The sequence below is a fragment of the Alligator sinensis genome, unplaced genomic scaffold (genome assembly GCF_000455745.1).
Source record: "Alligator sinensis unplaced genomic scaffold, ASM45574v1 scaffold1040_1, whole genome shotgun sequence".
Classification (NCBI taxonomy): Eukaryota; Metazoa; Chordata; order Crocodylia; family Alligatoridae; genus Alligator; species Alligator sinensis.
Genome location: NW_005843167.1, coordinates 1 through 16,278, shown reverse-complemented (window position 1 = coordinate 16,278; position 16,278 = coordinate 1). Strand labels below are relative to the sequence as shown.

At 41.4% G+C, this 16,278-nt stretch overlaps 1 protein-coding gene across 2 annotated transcripts in view; it reads left to right on the top strand.

The window, feature by feature from the left end:
* VAMP4 (vesicle associated membrane protein 4) overlaps positions 1 to 11,617 on the top strand; it is a 24,067-nt gene extending 12,450 nt beyond the window's left edge. For both annotated transcript variants that reach the window (XM_025194180.1, XM_006037756.3), the window contains 4 exons: positions 3,987 to 4,087; positions 6,037 to 6,116; positions 9,681 to 9,732; positions 10,960 to 11,617. In XM_025194180.1, the coding sequence (XP_025049965.1) occupies positions 3,987 to 4,087; positions 6,037 to 6,116; positions 9,681 to 9,732; positions 10,960 to 10,988 (262 nt within the window). In that variant the 3' untranslated portion in view covers positions 10,989 to 11,617. The remainder of the gene's footprint in view (positions 1 to 3,986; positions 4,088 to 6,036; positions 6,117 to 9,680; positions 9,733 to 10,959) is intronic.
* The last annotated feature ends 4,661 nt before the right edge of the window (positions 11,618 to 16,278 follow it).

Genomic DNA, 16,278 nt, shown 5'->3' with positions numbered 1-16,278 from the left:
GAGGCAGGCTGGTTCTATGGTTAAGGCAGTGTACTGGGATCCAGAAGGTTTGGGTTTGATTCTTTGGTGAGCTCAGGCTCTCTATGTGAACCTAGGCAAGCCATTTAATCTTTCTGATCCCTAACTGTAAAAGGGGATGTTAAAGCATGGAAGAAAGGAAGAATTATCTTTTATTTATATAGGTCATAAGCTCTTTGGGGTGCAACCTTTTTTGTTACACTTGTGTACCAGGTGAACTTAATATCTGTATGCTATAGCTAAATAATAAGAATACATAGCATATGGCCTGTAGCTCTTAGCTGTAATCCAAGGATACTGGGACATTAAGGTCTGAAGTGTGTAACTTGGTCTGAGCTAGGTAGCCATCTAATATCTGCAGACCATTTCCAAAGGTTATAAGTAAAACAGCTGTTGTGTACCTGGTGGGGTTTCCTTTGAACATCTGCTCATAGTTCTACCTTGTTTGACTCTTAATATGCAGAGTTACTCATATTGCATCCTCTGTACATTTCTGCTAGTGGTTTATACTAAGAAAACTTGCTGGAGAAACTGTCATTGGGAGGACTTTTAAGCCAGTGACCTAATTTTTAAGAATAGCCTTATACTGAAAAGCAAAGTAAAAAGTAGACCTGCTTTCATCAGCCTTTTGCATGTGAAACTGCCGTTGAAAAGGTCCTGGAAGTCTGAGCAGAAGGCTTTTGGGCAGCCAGCCTTCCGCCTCTCCCCCAGCACCTCTTTCTGTTTTTTAATTTCTTATGCTTGGAAACAGTAATTGTCTTTTGAATTAGGTTTGTCCATGGCATGCAGAGGAAAGATCCCATCACCTACACTTCATTATTATGACACCTTTTCAGTTAGCCATTGGTAGTGAATCACAGATGTAATGATTTGGGGATTTGGGTGTGTACATCCGGTGTAGGCAGTGTAAGATTAGCACCTTTGCCAGCGCTTGAATAGCTTCAGCATACCAGGGTAAGGGAAGAAGTAAATTGATTCACTGGAAATGGTTATGATGGGCTGACTTAGTTCGTTTAAAGTAACAGAAAGTTCTGCCACTGCCATGTTTTGTTCACAAGTCAGGTTAAAAAATGTTAGGTTTGCCCTGGTTGAGTTGCATGTGATTTTCTTTTGAGGGACCTTTCACAAAAAAACTTTTGAGCATCTTGGTCTGCAGCATTAAAGACAACTGCTTGTCTTAGATATAGAAAGGCAAGAGTAGCAGCTGAAGATTTTGGGTGGATGGGGAGGATTGAACACTTCATGCTGATAAGCTACAGGAAAGGTCAGTTTCTCATTTTTGTGTTATTTTCATCTGTATATATAGGGGAAAATGTCCTCTTCAGTTGAATATTAAGCTAGGAGTTTGCAGGAGTAGGTTCTGATGATGACATGTATTACAGGAACAGAGCTGCAGTGGTTTTATAAAGCCTAGTTGAAATTACAAGATAAAAGTATAGCCCTCACTTTTTAACTAATCATGACGTATGGCTATTCCTTTTGTGCAGTTTTTCATTAATGGCTTGAAAACATATGTAGGAACATTCGGATTTATTTATTTTGGTTTTAATGACTTTTTTCTTGGATCAGTAACAGCAGTTTTGCTTCCAATGGTATTTGAACACATGTAGGAATTGCCACATTTTCTCAAATATAAGACACCCCTGATTATAAGATTTTACCCCCCCCCCCCAATAATTAGGTTCTATATATGGAAAACTACAAATTTGATACAGTTTTCCAGATGTAGAATCTAATTCTTGAATGTTTGTCTTGAATTTATCAACCTGCCACTTCCACAGAAAAGGAAATTAAATTGGAGGGGGCAGTTAGGTAGCCCTCTTGCCCTCTGCCCCCTCAGTCTCCAGCTGCTGCTCAGGAGGGGCCAGGCTGGGCATGGGCAGGCGGGATAGCACCAATCCAGGACTTTTGCTTCGTATTTCACTAACCGGCCAGGATGCTGGCATGGCCTATGAAATCCGGGACTGTCCTAGCCAAACCCGGGGCATGTTCCATTTGTAATGGTTGCATTTCTACTTATAAGCCATTCATGCCTTGGTGAGTTAAATGGAAACTGCTCTATCTGTATCTTGTATACTTTATATCCCTTTTAGGTTGTACTTGTGCTACGGAATGGCAAAGCTTCTTATTATTTTTGAAGTTTAGATTTGATAATTAGATGTCCATATGGATACCTTTCACATGAACACCCACACTGTATTATCTACTACTGGTTAGAATGAATATGTTATGAGGATTGAAAACAAGACAATTAAGTCATTGAAGACTTAGAACTAGGTCAGTTTCAACTAGAGGCAGCATTTCCTATAGCAGGGTTGTCCACTTTCCCCACTACTAGGGGCTGCACAGAATCCTGATGCATTAGTACCTGATACATCCAGTAATGTTGGATGCATACTGTTCTTTTCTTTATAGTTATACCCATCTTTTGCAAAATATGCACATTCATTGTATTTGAAATTATATTAAATCCACACAAAGAAATCAAAGAAACTGAGCTAGATATTTGAAGCTGAGCTGAGAGGCCAGAACACTTTACATTTGTTTCGTTCTGTGCTTAAATTTGTCTTTCTTGGAGACAACTCTTCCTGCCCTTGTTCTGAAAGGCCAATACATGTCAAATGATATATTATATTCTAGGCTCTCCCAGCTGTTACCACTTTCCACCTCCTGTAAATATAAAAATGCATTGACTTCAAATATAAACCAGAATGTAGCAGGGTTGTTTTTTTTTTTTCAGTTAAAGAATTCTATTTTATTCTACATTACATGTGGATTTAGAATCCTATTTTATGGAGCAGTGACCATCATTTAATCTGTGCGTTTGCAGTAGCACAGGGCTGTGGTCTAGGCTACTGGAAAGTGACTACCTATATCGTTGCATAACCTTTAATGTGAAGTTCAGAAGCTAGAATCTTAGTTTATCCTAATTTACTTCATTTGGTTCATACTTGGCTGCCCAGTTCTTTTCAGTATGGCTTTAGACTTCCTTGAGAAAACACTTTTCACTTCATTTCTAGGCTATTTTGAAATCCCTGTGCTGAAATTTGGCACCTTAGAAAAGATGCAGCTGAGTTAAATCACTCTACAACAGAAAGGCCCCCATCTGAGGCTTTTTGGTGCTGTTGACAGTATCTTTAGAGGACAGCACTTAATTGGTCTTCCCTAGTCCCTCTAGAATGGCAGTAGCCCAGCAATGCTGAAAATATAGTGAATTTAATTTAAACTCCTCAGCAATGAGTTTTTCAAAAACTATTCCTATGTGGAGAATGCATTCAGGTCTACCTCTGTTCTGCTGTCATTTGACAGGCAGACAAAAATTATATGGACATACCTCTCTCACTGATTTCCAGTGTGCTTCTGAAGTCCTTTGAAATATCTCATGTGTAAGACTCTGCAATACGTCCATAACTGTCCTCATTCTGAAGTGAGTCCTGAAGGAGATGGGAAGTCTGATGCAGTAAAACCGAACTTGTATATGAGATGGAAGCGTTCATGCTATGAGAGCTAAAGCTGGATTAGAAAAGTGAAATTGTGAGAGCAGAAAAACACTACTGAAGCTCCTTTTTCTCTGAATACAGTGCTAAAATTCTCTCGGGGGGGAGAACACCATTGACTCTATGGACCAAGATGTGGTGTTATCCATAGAGTTGTTCTCCAGCTTTCCCTTGGCCTTAGCTTGGGATGAGAATGAAAGAGTAATGGAGCATTTAAAAAGAGGAAAAGGAAGGGACATACCCTGTTCTGAGATGTGCTTTGCAGGCCACGTGCAATGCTAAGACTTAGCCCTTTCCCAAATGCCCCAATGATCTTTCCCTTTTTGCCTGTATCTGCCTCATTGGTGAACTGCCCATCATTCTTTCAGTGCGACCGGCTTTCTGAGAGGCACCAATATAGGACAGTATCCTCGTAGCACTTGTTTTTGTTGGCTTTGTGTAATTTATGATGGCTTTATTTTTTTTATCCAGTGTACAGAACCAGGTGGATGAAGTCATTGATGTCATGCAAGAGAACATCACGAAGGTGATTGAAAGGGGCGAGAGACTGGATGACCTTCAGGATAAATCAGGTACGAGCACTTAATACTGTTACAGTACTATTTCCTTTTCGTGCCTTCCCTTCTTCCCAGCGTAACTTGTGAGTCCTGTGCAGTAATACATTCCTCTGGGTATTCAAACGATAATGACTTTAGGAAAAGTATTGAAAGTCATCTTTACTGAGGTGAATGTGGCCAATTTGCTGTCTACCTCACCCGTGGTCTCTCTGGCCCTCTTATTTGATTCCATTTCATTACAGTAAATCCTATAAATCGTAGAGACAAAACATCTGATAAATCATCTCATCCGTTTTCTTTAAGGCCCTTTTGAGGCTTGTTTTGTTTAGCACCCTACTCTAGACAAATCACTGTCTCCAAATCTCTCAGGAAATCTACTGTCCAGGCCAATAGCTCTTACTATCTGGCAGCTTACTGTCTAAATTTTCTTCTTTCCACTTGTATCCCCTTTGCTTTCTTTTCTGCCTAAATTCCTTCCTTTTGGTGTACGTAGCTTTTCCTATCCTGGCTTTTAGTTACTTACTAACCTAGAGCTTACTCTCTAATCCTACCTCATAAATTACTTTCTCCAGCCTCAAATTCCCCTGATTTTTTTGCAGACCGCTGGTGTCCTGAGCTTTGTCCTGTGTTTTATATATTATCACACCAGAAGTCCAAACAGAAATGCTGTTAGGGTCCTAATATCTGACTCCAGGCCACATTTACAATGGGTGTTAGGCACTCAGAAATGTAGATATGAGGGCACTGGGATGTACAAAAGCACTGCCAGCTTCTGAAATCCCACTGGCATCTATTTCCATCTTAAGCGCTTTTGCGGGTGTGGTCCTTAGTGCTTTTTCCCTTTTTTCTTGTCCCTTAATTGGAATGGTAAGTTCTTGCTCTCTCCTCCTACCTCTAGTCTCAGCGAAGGCAGGAACAATGAAACAGCATCTTTCTCCATTGAACAGCTGTGTTTCAGATTAGCTGTCCACTGTTGTATTGGCTTTGCATTTATCCAACTTAAACCTCATTTTATATCCTGTCCATATTTTTAACCTCTGTAGGTCCCTTTGTATTATTTCTCTGTCCTTCCCAGTGTTTGCATCACCTCCCAATTTAGTATCATCATTTCCTAAGAGGGTAAGTCTCCCATCACTTTGACTGCTCTCTTGATGCACCTTGATTTATATATTCCCCTTAAATTGCTGCTTTGAGCAGGTGACTTGTAGCACTACTTTTGCCTTTTTTAAATTTCTTTCTTTCCTTTTTTCTTTTCTTCTCTTTTTTTCAAGTATAATTGGATATTGCAACTTAAATTTGTTTAATGCTCCCTTCTTGAGCCAAGTAACTTTTTGTGTTGAGGACTTTGGTTATAATAGATCTTTTATGCTGTGGTCTACTTGGAACCCCTGTCATTTGGCTTGCGCTTCAGTAGAGCCCCTCTAATCCTTGCTTTGCTGTTCTGCACAGCTGACAATTCTCACTAAATGCTTATTGTCAGTCTTGCTTTTTGTCTCAGGGAAGACTTAATAGTAGAACGCTGCAGGCAAGACTTGTATTGCTAAGACTTCCAACAGTTTTCTTTTTCATTTTTAGAATGTTGAAGGTATTTGCTACAATTAAATTACTTTTATTCAAACTAATAAAGACCATTTTGTCTTGCAGTAACCTTTTTTCCTTCAGTTGTGTGTTCATTTACTAACTAGTACAATATGTTCTATCGACGTATTGTACTACTTAGTACTAGTAAGAATTGACAAGATTCTACTACATTTATAATGTTCTCTTCTGATGAAATGAATGTTGGATTCCTATAGAGCTATGCAGAATTGCTCTGTGAGTAGTTGTTCCTTGGTTGCCTAGCTTATGGTTTAAAAAATAAGTTTGTGGAACTGAATAACTCTTTTCTTATGTACTTGTGTTACCAAGGGGGTAAGTGCGTCTGTTTCATTTTGTTTTTTAATTCATTTCTCTGTGTGCCACAGAAAGTTTATCGGACAATGCAACAGCTTTCAGCAACAGAGCAAAGCAGCTTCGAAGGCAGATGTGGTGGCGAGGTTGCAAGGTGAGTAGAGAGGGGAAAGGAATGGATTTTGTAATGCAAGTTCTTCAAACATGGCCTAACTGAGAGGGTCACCATGGCAGCTTGGCAGGGACTCAGGTTCATATTTAGTTTGTAGATTTAGTGTCTTGTATTGCAGCCATCCCTGTCTTGCATCCAAAAGTGAGGCTGGCAGAAATTCTCCATACCAGCATACAACTCTAAGTAGTCTTTGCTTGGCTAAAAACAAGCACTCTGTACTTGGGGCAGCTAATCTTTGCTCCATATTGAACATTATGCTTTAGCCAACATAGTTTCTTGTTACTCTGACCGTACTAAGTACAGTAGGATTGACTAGCTTAATGAGGTACTGAAATAGGTACATCTTTAGGAGAGGCAATTGGGGGAAAGGAATTCCAACAATGTCAATATAAATAACTGTTTACAGGGGGATTATGAAGCCTACAGGAGCAGTTTTTATAAAGGGCTTTGCAATCTCTTAATGAAAGATACCAGAGAAGAACAAAGTACTATTTACTAAATAACCAAGCAATGCAAATAAGCCAGGCACTGTTTTCATAACAGTAATTGAGTTTAGTGTAATTTTATAAGGCATCTGCAGGTCTCAATCATTTGATCAATTTTTACTAACAAAGTCAACAATCCAATCAAAAAAGAATGGTGTCTCGGTCAAGCTAAGTGCTCTAGTAAGTAAAATTAGTGCATTACTGGGGAGGGGTTGTACATCACTTATCCCAGTGTTTTGTCATCTTGAAATTGCAGTGATCTGAAACTCAGAACGAGAGTTGCATGTCATTACAAGTTAGCCAGTGTAGATGGCTCCTTGCTCCAATATACTTCTAACGTTAAACTTGCACTACATCTTAGAGTACTGTGCATATTCACAATATTAATAACACTCACAGCTAGTCAAATAGAGCTATTGGCCAACTGAGATGTCTGCATTAGTTTCCTTTACTGGCCAAAATCCAAGTGATCCATGGATTCTCATGTCTGCAGGACAGTATAGGTGAATGGAATTGTCCTGTGGGACTATTTTAAAACCAGCGGTGCTGCTTGTGTTAAGGAATAGAAAAGGAAAATTCACCAAAATTTAAAATCTTTTCCTTTTGATATGCGGGTAGAAAATGTCCTGCTGCTTGTCAGCAAGGCCTTTATCCTATTCACCATCCCTTTCAGACCTCTTGGTTTTGCCTGTTGGCCTGAAGCAGACTCCTTTAAAATGTAAATAGGGTAGATAAATTCATTCTTGGACTGGCGGTCTGGGGGCTATTTGTGCATGGTTCAGCCCTAGCACAAGTTAGCACAGCCGTGGAGGGATAACTGTCCTAATCATTGTTTCCAGCACCTTGTGCATCATCTGTGTCGGGGTACCATGCTGGTTGAGGGGAGGTCTGGGGGGAGAGAAGTGGATGGAGATTACAGGTTACAGGGGTGGGCAAATGAGAATAGGATGGGATTCAATACTACAAGTGCAAGGTGCTGCACTTGGGCAGTAAGAACCAGCAGCATACCTACAGGCTGGGGAACTCTCTTCTTGAAAGCACAGTGACAGAAAGAGATCTTGGAGTCACTACTGATTCCAAGATGAACATGGGCCGCCAATGCGTGGACACGGCCAGTAGGGCTAACAGCACCAGATGCATCACAAGCAGGGCCAAGGAGGTGATCCTCCCCCTCTATGCGACACTGGTCAGGCTGCAGTTGGAGTACTGCGTCCAGTTCTGGGTACCGCACTCCAGGAGGGATGCGGACAGCATTGAGAGGGTCCAAAGGAGGGCCACTCACATGATCCAGGGACAGCAGGGCAGACCCTATGAGGAGAGGCTACGAGACCTGAACCTGTGCAGCCTTCACAAGAAAAAGCTGAGGGGGGACCTGGTGGCCGTCTATAAACTTACTGGGGGGGGGACCAGCAGGGAATGGGAGAGACTTTGTTCCCCCGAGCGCCTCCTAGAGTAACAAGGAATAACGGCCATAAGTTGTTAGAGAGTAGGTTCAGACTAGACATCAGGAGGCACTACTTCACAGTCAGGGCGGCTAGGATCTGGAACCAACTTCCAAGGGAAGTGGTGCTGGCTCCTACCTTGGGGGTCTTTAAGAGGAATCTTGACGATTACCTACCTGGGGTCATTTGAGCCCAGTTTTCTCTCCTGTCCAGGGCAGGGGGTCGGACTAGAAGATCTGCGAGGTCCCTTCCGACCCTATATCTATGAATCTAGGTATGCCTGCCAGAGAGGCTCCCTACCCTGGTGTGTGGGGACCTCACAACCACTTTTCCCATAATTGATGTAGAGTAGCCACAGCTGAATTTCCTTGCCTTGATTTGCATGTGCAGCAGTGTGGATTTATTGCAGTACAAGATAGGGGCAGTATTTCCCACCCCCCATCTCACCTGCAGCTGAGACCTGCAACAACTCTGGAGCTTTTTTTTTTTTTTTTAAAGCCCAAGCCAGCACATATACTCTACTTTTTCAACTGTAAGTCAGTTTTATTAAAGGAGTTAATGTGAAATTTGTATGGTATATGGTGGTATTTGGGCTGCTTTGCCTTCTGGGGCCTCTCAAGACTTTTAGTGTTCCTTGACTATTTCCCAGGTTTTCTTTTTCCAAGTCTCAGTGGCTTAGTACTCATCTGCTGTGTGAAGAGATTCCAATACAGTGCAGAGTCCTTGGAAACTATTTTAAATATTTAATTAATAAAACACACCCTTGGCCCATGAATATCCCATAGACGTGGATTTTGTCAGTCTGGGCTGGCTGCTCTATCAGTTAATGACGACAGTGCTGTGCATTCCAATATCTGGCAGCATTTCTACATCTCCAGGTTTATTGTGGATCTTTTAGTCCTGGTTTCTTTTGTGCAGTGCAGACATTGGCGGTTCTTACCCAAATGGTTATATTTACCCATTGCTTATGTTTCTTGAACATGAACAGTAGCCTCTATTCCTGACTGCAGATCAGATAGTCATCAGTGTCACCATCTCTGCTGCAAAAGATGGACTGCAGGGAAGTACCCCAGGTTTAACCCTCTGCAGAAGATTTGGTTCCAAGGGTAATATTGACTCAAAGAACATCAAGTGGGCATTAAACTCAAGCCAGTTTTCTCAGACCTTTGGAAACTGAGCTACTTGCATTTGGGCAAGTCTTACTTTGGGCACCTAGGTTTGAATACCTTGGTGCTGGGAAACTAGTCTACATTTTTAGTGCCTTATTGAAAGGTGGTGTGGTCACACCTATAAGTATTTTTATTGTAGCAATATTGTTGAATTTCTTCCCTTGTCCCAAGCTCTTCTCTGCTTGCCTGCCTTCTAAACCAAGGAAAAACAGAGCTGGGGTAGGTAGTGTTGTCAAGGAAGCTTGCTGCAGAAAGACCGTTTTATTTTCCATCAGTATTCTTTGTAACGAGAACATTTACCTTGCCTCAAATATAAATAGGAAAAAAACCACTCAGGTAAAGCATCTAGAGGTGATGCATGGAAAACAGAAAACTTTAATTTATGACAAACTGAAGAGCTGTCTCATGTGAAGAAGTTAACCCTTGTGCTTATTTGTGCTTCTCTTACAGATGAAGGCCATCATTGGTCTGGCTGCTGTTGTCCTTTTGCTAGTCATAATCAGTGAGTATCAGCAACTCTTCCCTGAGTATCTGGGTCTTTTCACATTTGAAAATACTTTTATTTTCTGTAAAATTCACACTCGTTAACTTGGGTCCTGATTGGCAGCTGCTAAGGGAAGTCACCAGTAATCTTCAAGTCCTTCCCTTTTTAAAGGAGGTTTGTGACATGCAGCCAGTATTTGGGCAAGAGGCTTCTTTAGCCTGTGCTTTGTCCCTTCTACACAAGATTTATAAGAATATAGAGGGGAATCATTTCTCATTTAAACAGCTCATTTAAGAACCATAACCAGGGAGGAAAGAAACAGATGCATGTGATGTTACGCTTTGCCAGAAAGAGGTCTGCCCTGTGTTAATGAGAAATTATTCCCTCCTGATTGGCTTGTTTGAAGAGTGGGGTTAGTACCCGAGACCTTTGGAGTTCTCCATCTTTCTCTCCAAATGTTGTTGAAAAATCTGTAACTTGTTTTAATTTGTCCATCCTAGTGTGAATCTATTTTTAAAAGGTGTTTTATATAAATAATCTCTGGCAGGGAGGCTTGGCCAGTTGAGTGGGGCTTGGAGATGGGCTCCTTTCCCACCTGTCCCACAGACCTTTTTCATGACTTTTTGGCAAGCTAGACAAGAAAAAGGCACTAAGAAGGAGGTACAATTTTTAGAAAGAAAGCCCCAAAGATCAGACCACTCCTAATACATTGGGGACCCTTAGGGGGACTGTGGTAGTACAAATAATGATTGGATAGTTCTTAAAGGCAGGAAAGTCACTCCACCCTTGGGTTGGGTGGCATGGTTATTTGTAAGAAGCTTCCAAAAGTCCACATTGGTCTTGGAGTTAGGAACAGTGGTACAGATGTACCTTTATACCGAGCCCCTTTCTGACAGTGAGCAAAAACCTGTTATCCTTTTGGACCATCTTATCCGGCTAACATGCACATGTGGGACATGAGAGCAGAGCCAACAGCTGGAATGCTGGCTGGAGAGACACTGATGGAAAGTCCCATCTGGTTTGTTTTGGGGAGTTGGACGTAGATAAAAATGGCAAGAACTACTGTCTCCTGCCTAGAATTTACACAGGATGCTAACTTAAGCAATCTGAATAAGGAAACTAATTTTCACTTGCAAATTCCTTGATTAACTAAGGAACACTGTTTTTATTCTCTCTGACTTTGACAATGAATGATGTTAGGTTTGTAAATATTCTCTAACAAACTTGTTTCATTGTGTCTTTCAGTACCCATAGTCCTGAAATACCACAATTGACTTGGTGGCTGGAGATCTCAATGGAAGCAGCTTTGGGATGATAAAAACAAACTGCTGTGTAATTTAAATGAAACATATGTATATAGCTTTGAAGTGTTCTTTTTCAAGAAGGGAAAAGAGGCAAGTAGCCAGTTTTGACAAGGGCATTTTGAGAACTGCCAAATGACCTTTTTTGGGTCTAATACATGCTACTGTTGATTTTTATAACCTAAAGTTTAAAAACCCCAAACACTTTTTGCTGTATTCCAGGATTCCCAGTGTGAAACTAGCTACTTGCCAATGCATTTTATTTGTATATATAGCTAAGGAATAATGATGTTATTTATAATTTAAGCAGTTTCCTACTGCCAGTTGCTGAAAGTAGGGAGCTCAGTTGTTTCATCAAAGTGAAGGAGGGGGAACGTATGTAAAGAGAACTACATTAGAGGCAGTCTAACCATTCTGTAAATAATTGCAAGGATGCTACTTTCTCATGTTTAAAAAATTAGGTTTTGCAAACAAAGAAATGTTCTGTACTGTCATGGAGATGCACAAGCTCAGTGTTTTCAGTATTGCTGCTTACAGCTGCAACTAAAGACATTCCAGTAAACCTATTTTTGACTGTAAGAGGACTCCTGGAACATTTTTGTGACTTTCACAGTGTCCGTGTAGGAAGGATGCACTCTGTGAGTTGCAGTATGTCTGAGTGTAACCAAACACAGGATAAGGTTTGGAAAATAATTTATTTTGTTTGCTCACAGTGAGGGTTTAAGTGCTTTTAGTGTAGTGGGAGTCCACAGGAGATTAGCTTTCAACTGTCTTAGTTATTACACAAAAAGTAGATAACATTTAAAAACTTCAGTTTTGACGCCCTTCAGATTTTAAGAAGTGTATTGGAAATGTTGGCATTTGTGCTCTCAGTCATGATAAAATGAACAAATCCCAATCCATTTAGGATGAGCAAGGTCACTTTTACTTCTGCTTAGTTCTGAGATCATAGTGGCCATAATCTAATCTTCATATCTGCCTTCCTGCCCCTTCCCCAAAAAGTGAAACATGGACATACAGCGGCAAACAACAGCGGAAACAGATGTATTTTGAGAAACAGATGTGTCACAGTGACTTGGCAACTCTAAGATGCACAAGGGTGTAAGTGGGTCACTCTTTCAGCTTCCTTGGCTAAGTCAGTCAGTTCTATCCAGGCCTTCAAAACCAGTTTTTTTTTCCCCCTCTGAGAGGCTTCACAGTCCCAATAAACAAATCAACCTAAACCAGGGTAAGCAAACAAGCAAGCAAGTGAACAGCTCAGAACTTACCTTCCTTCAGGCCATAGGAGAGGGGTCTTTCTGCCACTGCTTGTCACCAGCACTTCTGTCCTCTCCTCCCTGTGCTCCTTTCTGGATTTTTTTAAAAACCCCTTTTCATGGCTTCTCCATTATTAACTGATATCAGGTGCATCTGGCTCTGTCTCCCAGCCAGGCAGACTGCTATCTGCTGAGCACCTGCCTGCTTGGTTTCAGTCTGAAGGTTGAGCATCTCCTTACATATCCAGCCTTTTCAAGGTTATACTAAGTCATCTGCAGGATGAAGCATATATAGGACTGCATATAGCAGGTGATAGGACCTGCAGGGGATACCCTGATACAAGTTGTCTCCCACTGTTCTGGTCTTAAACTCCTGTTTGTCACAAACTAGAAGCATGTTTCCTACACCCTTGCAATCTAGATGTCTATTGATAATTACTATTAGTTGATACACTTGACAGTGTTCAGTAATCAGGTCTGCCTCAGGAAGAGGGCTCTCTGGCTCTTTTAGCTATTGGTCTGAGTGTTTTTTAGCCAGGTATTAAAACTAGAAGGTGGCATTGCTTGAATTAGGATCCTGTGGGTGCATCTACACATGCACTGTAATGAGCAGTAGCCTGTTTTACTGCGCATTATAGCATCACAGTAAAAACTGTGCTAATACGCTAATGCACAGTAAAGTTAGGCTACTGTGCGTTAAAGTGTGTGCTTTCGCTATTGTGCATTAGCCTAATGTGCATTTAGTTAGTACCTCACATTAGAGGTACTAAATTTAATGCACAGTAGCAAAAGCACATTAATGAACATGTAGATGAATCCTGCAAACAGTACCTTTTTCAGCCTATAGTCATATGAGTGGGAAGAACAGGTTTGTGCCCTAAAACAGCCCAAGTTTTGGTTGGGGCATTTGAAACAAATTCCTGCAGATGCATCTGGGGCCTGGGACTGTGTGCCTCAGCTGAGAGTGAAAGAATATGCATTCTCATATTTCAGTGCCAGCTTTGTCCTTTGCTCTGGTAAGAAAGCAATTTAGGAAGTTTCCCTTTAGCAGACTTGCACTGTTTGGCATGTAAGGAAACTTCCTTACCAAAAACTATGTATCTAGACTTTGTTACATCTAGGGATACTGTTCTGTATCTTTTGGGTGAGGAACTTCCTATAAGTTCCTCTTTCAAGGGTTTGATAGTGTTTTTTTCCAGTTTCCCCTCAAGACTTGTCTTTTGAAGCTCTTATTTCTCCTGACTGTTTTTGGTTATAGGTAGACTTTGGGGGATCTGATTGATTTGATTAAGCATTTGCAATCAACCTAGGACACTTTTTCTCATGTTGGAAGCTTCAGGTGCCTCTCCCCAACACCTTGCCCCTCCTCTATTTATTTAGTTTTTGCTTTGGGAAACAAAAAAGCACCACCCTCTATTTATGAGGAATATTGTCTTTGGAATTATTATCCATATGTCTAAAGAGGAAACAGTGCTATTAATAGACAGTGATAGTAACTGTGGCCAGCCTGTTTTTAATATTGAAAGGAAGAGATTCCAGTGTGATGATGAGGGACCTTCTCAGCAACAGAAAGCATGTCTAGCCAGGAGGTACTTATTGGCAGAATACTATATTATTTCCTTATGCCTTTTCAAATCCTCCCATAAGTGGGCTGCATAGCTGCAGGCTAAGAGGGCTCAGCTGGAGCTTTGGAGAATGTTTATTTAGGGAAAAGGGAGGGGGGTGCTGCATAGCTCCGAGCTTCTGGACACGAAGCTGCTTTGTCAGTGGAGATTTCCATAAAAATCATTGCAGTTTTTGCTATTCCCCACCATGGTCGTTGCAATGCAGTTGCATCATCCTGATGGGGTTTAGGGTCTTTGCTTTACAAATGTGGGAGCATCTGCTGTGCAGAAGGAGAAATTGCACAAAGGACAGACTGAAGTCTGGTATCATAAAGAGATTTGCTATGTTCTACCTGTTCCCTATACTTTTATTTGTTTCTTTGGTTTTGGAACTGGTTGAGAACTTTCTGTTTATGTTCCCTCCTGTGGAAAATGCTCTTTCTGCTAAACAGAAGTTTCCTTAGGGGGGAAAAAAAGGTGGATAACGCCAATACTTTTTGATTTTTCACCAGGAAAAGTCAAAATAAAATATTTTATTAGAAGGGGAGTTGGGGAAAAATGGGCCAAACCCAAATGAAACATCAATTGAATATGCATCTACCCCTGGGATAGCATTGTCTTGTGGGATGGTCATTTCAGTTCTCATCATTCCTGTGGACTGGGCACCCCCAGCTGTACTACATTTTCTATCAGGTGCAATGGTTTGCTAGATTTTCCGTCTTGGACCAAGGTACGTGTTGTGCCTCCACCAGTAGGCAAAGGAAGGGGAAGGTTAAGTGATTCTTGCCATAACTCGCATATACTATCCCACCCCCTGCATGCACTCAGGAGCAAGATGCAATTACTAAGCATAGGTATGATTTCAGCAAACATAGTCAAGTGCCTGAGGCATCCCGAAGACACAGAAATGAGTTGGCATAACAACTCTACTTTGGTTGTTCATACAGAGGAGACCAGGCTGCACCAGATCAAGGGCTATTCTAGCCTTGTGTCACATTGGAGTGAAACTACTACATACCTCCTCCAGTGCAGGTCCCTCACTAAAACCAAAATGGGGAATCCCTTACTTTGCCTAAATGGTGATGCCTTAGAAACCAGGAAGTCTTTTCACAGAAATTCAAACAAAATATTTAGCTTTTTTGGAACTACTAAGCATTATTTGATCAGAAGAAAAAAAAATAATTGGCCTGGAAAGAGAAGAGAGAGATTTTTTTTTTTTTTTTAATTTATCCTAATGTGTAAAGGGGAAGAAGCAGATTTTTTTTCCATATCTAAAGGGGAAACATTTTTCCTCTTATATTTGTGTTTTCATTCAAGACAGGAAAAAAAGGGGAGGGGGCGGGGTGGGGACCTGGTTTGATAAAAACAGTTGTTTCAGCAAAACACCCTTTTTCAACAAGCTTTTATGGTAAACGATGCCAGCTTTAGCACTGAGCAACAAGGAAGAAATATGCTACATTTTAAAATTAAGGCAGAAAAGACAGTTGAGAGCTGTGATCAAATGCAGTGCAACTTAATCATAGAAAATTAGGGTTGGAAGGGACCTCAGAAGGCCAGCTAGTGAGTGAATCGAACCTTCTGCTCAAAGCAGGACCAGCCCCAACTAGATTCCAGCTAGGGCTTTGTCAACCTGGGCCTAAAAAACCTCCCAAGGATGGAGATTGCACCACCCCTCTAGGTAACTTGTTCTAGTGCTTCATTATCCTTCCTAGTGAGAGTTTTTCCTAATATCCAACCTAAACTTTCCTTGCTGCTCCTTGTTCTGTCATCTACCACCAAGAACAATCTACCTCCATCCTCATTAGAACCACCCTTCAGGTAGTTGAAAACTGCTATCAAATCCCCTCTGTCTTTTCTTCTTTAGACTAAATAAACCCAGTTCCCTCAGCCTTTCCTCGTAAGTCATGTGCTCTAGTCCCCAAGCCATTTTTGTTGCCCTCCACTGGACTCTTTCCAACATGTCCACATCTTTTCTATAGTGGGGGGCCCAAAACTAGACACACTACTCCAGATGTGGCCTCACCAGTACAGAATAGAGCAGAATAATTACTTCCCTAGATCTGCTGGCAACACTTACTAATACAGCTCAGTAACCCCAGGTCCTTTTCTGCAGAGCTGCTGCCCAGCCAGTCCGTCCCTGGGCTGTAGCAGTGCATGGGATTGTTCCATCCTAAGTGCAGGACTTTGCACTTGTCCTTGTTGAACCTCATGAGATTCCTTTTGGCCCAATCCTCCAATCTGTCTAGGTTACTCTGAATCCTAGCCCTACCCTCCAGCGTATCTACTACTCCCCACAGCTTGGTGTCATTCATGAACTTGCTGAGGGTGCACTCTATGCTATCTTCCAGATCATTAATAAAGATATTGAATAGAACTGGCCTCAGGACTGACCCCTGGGGCACT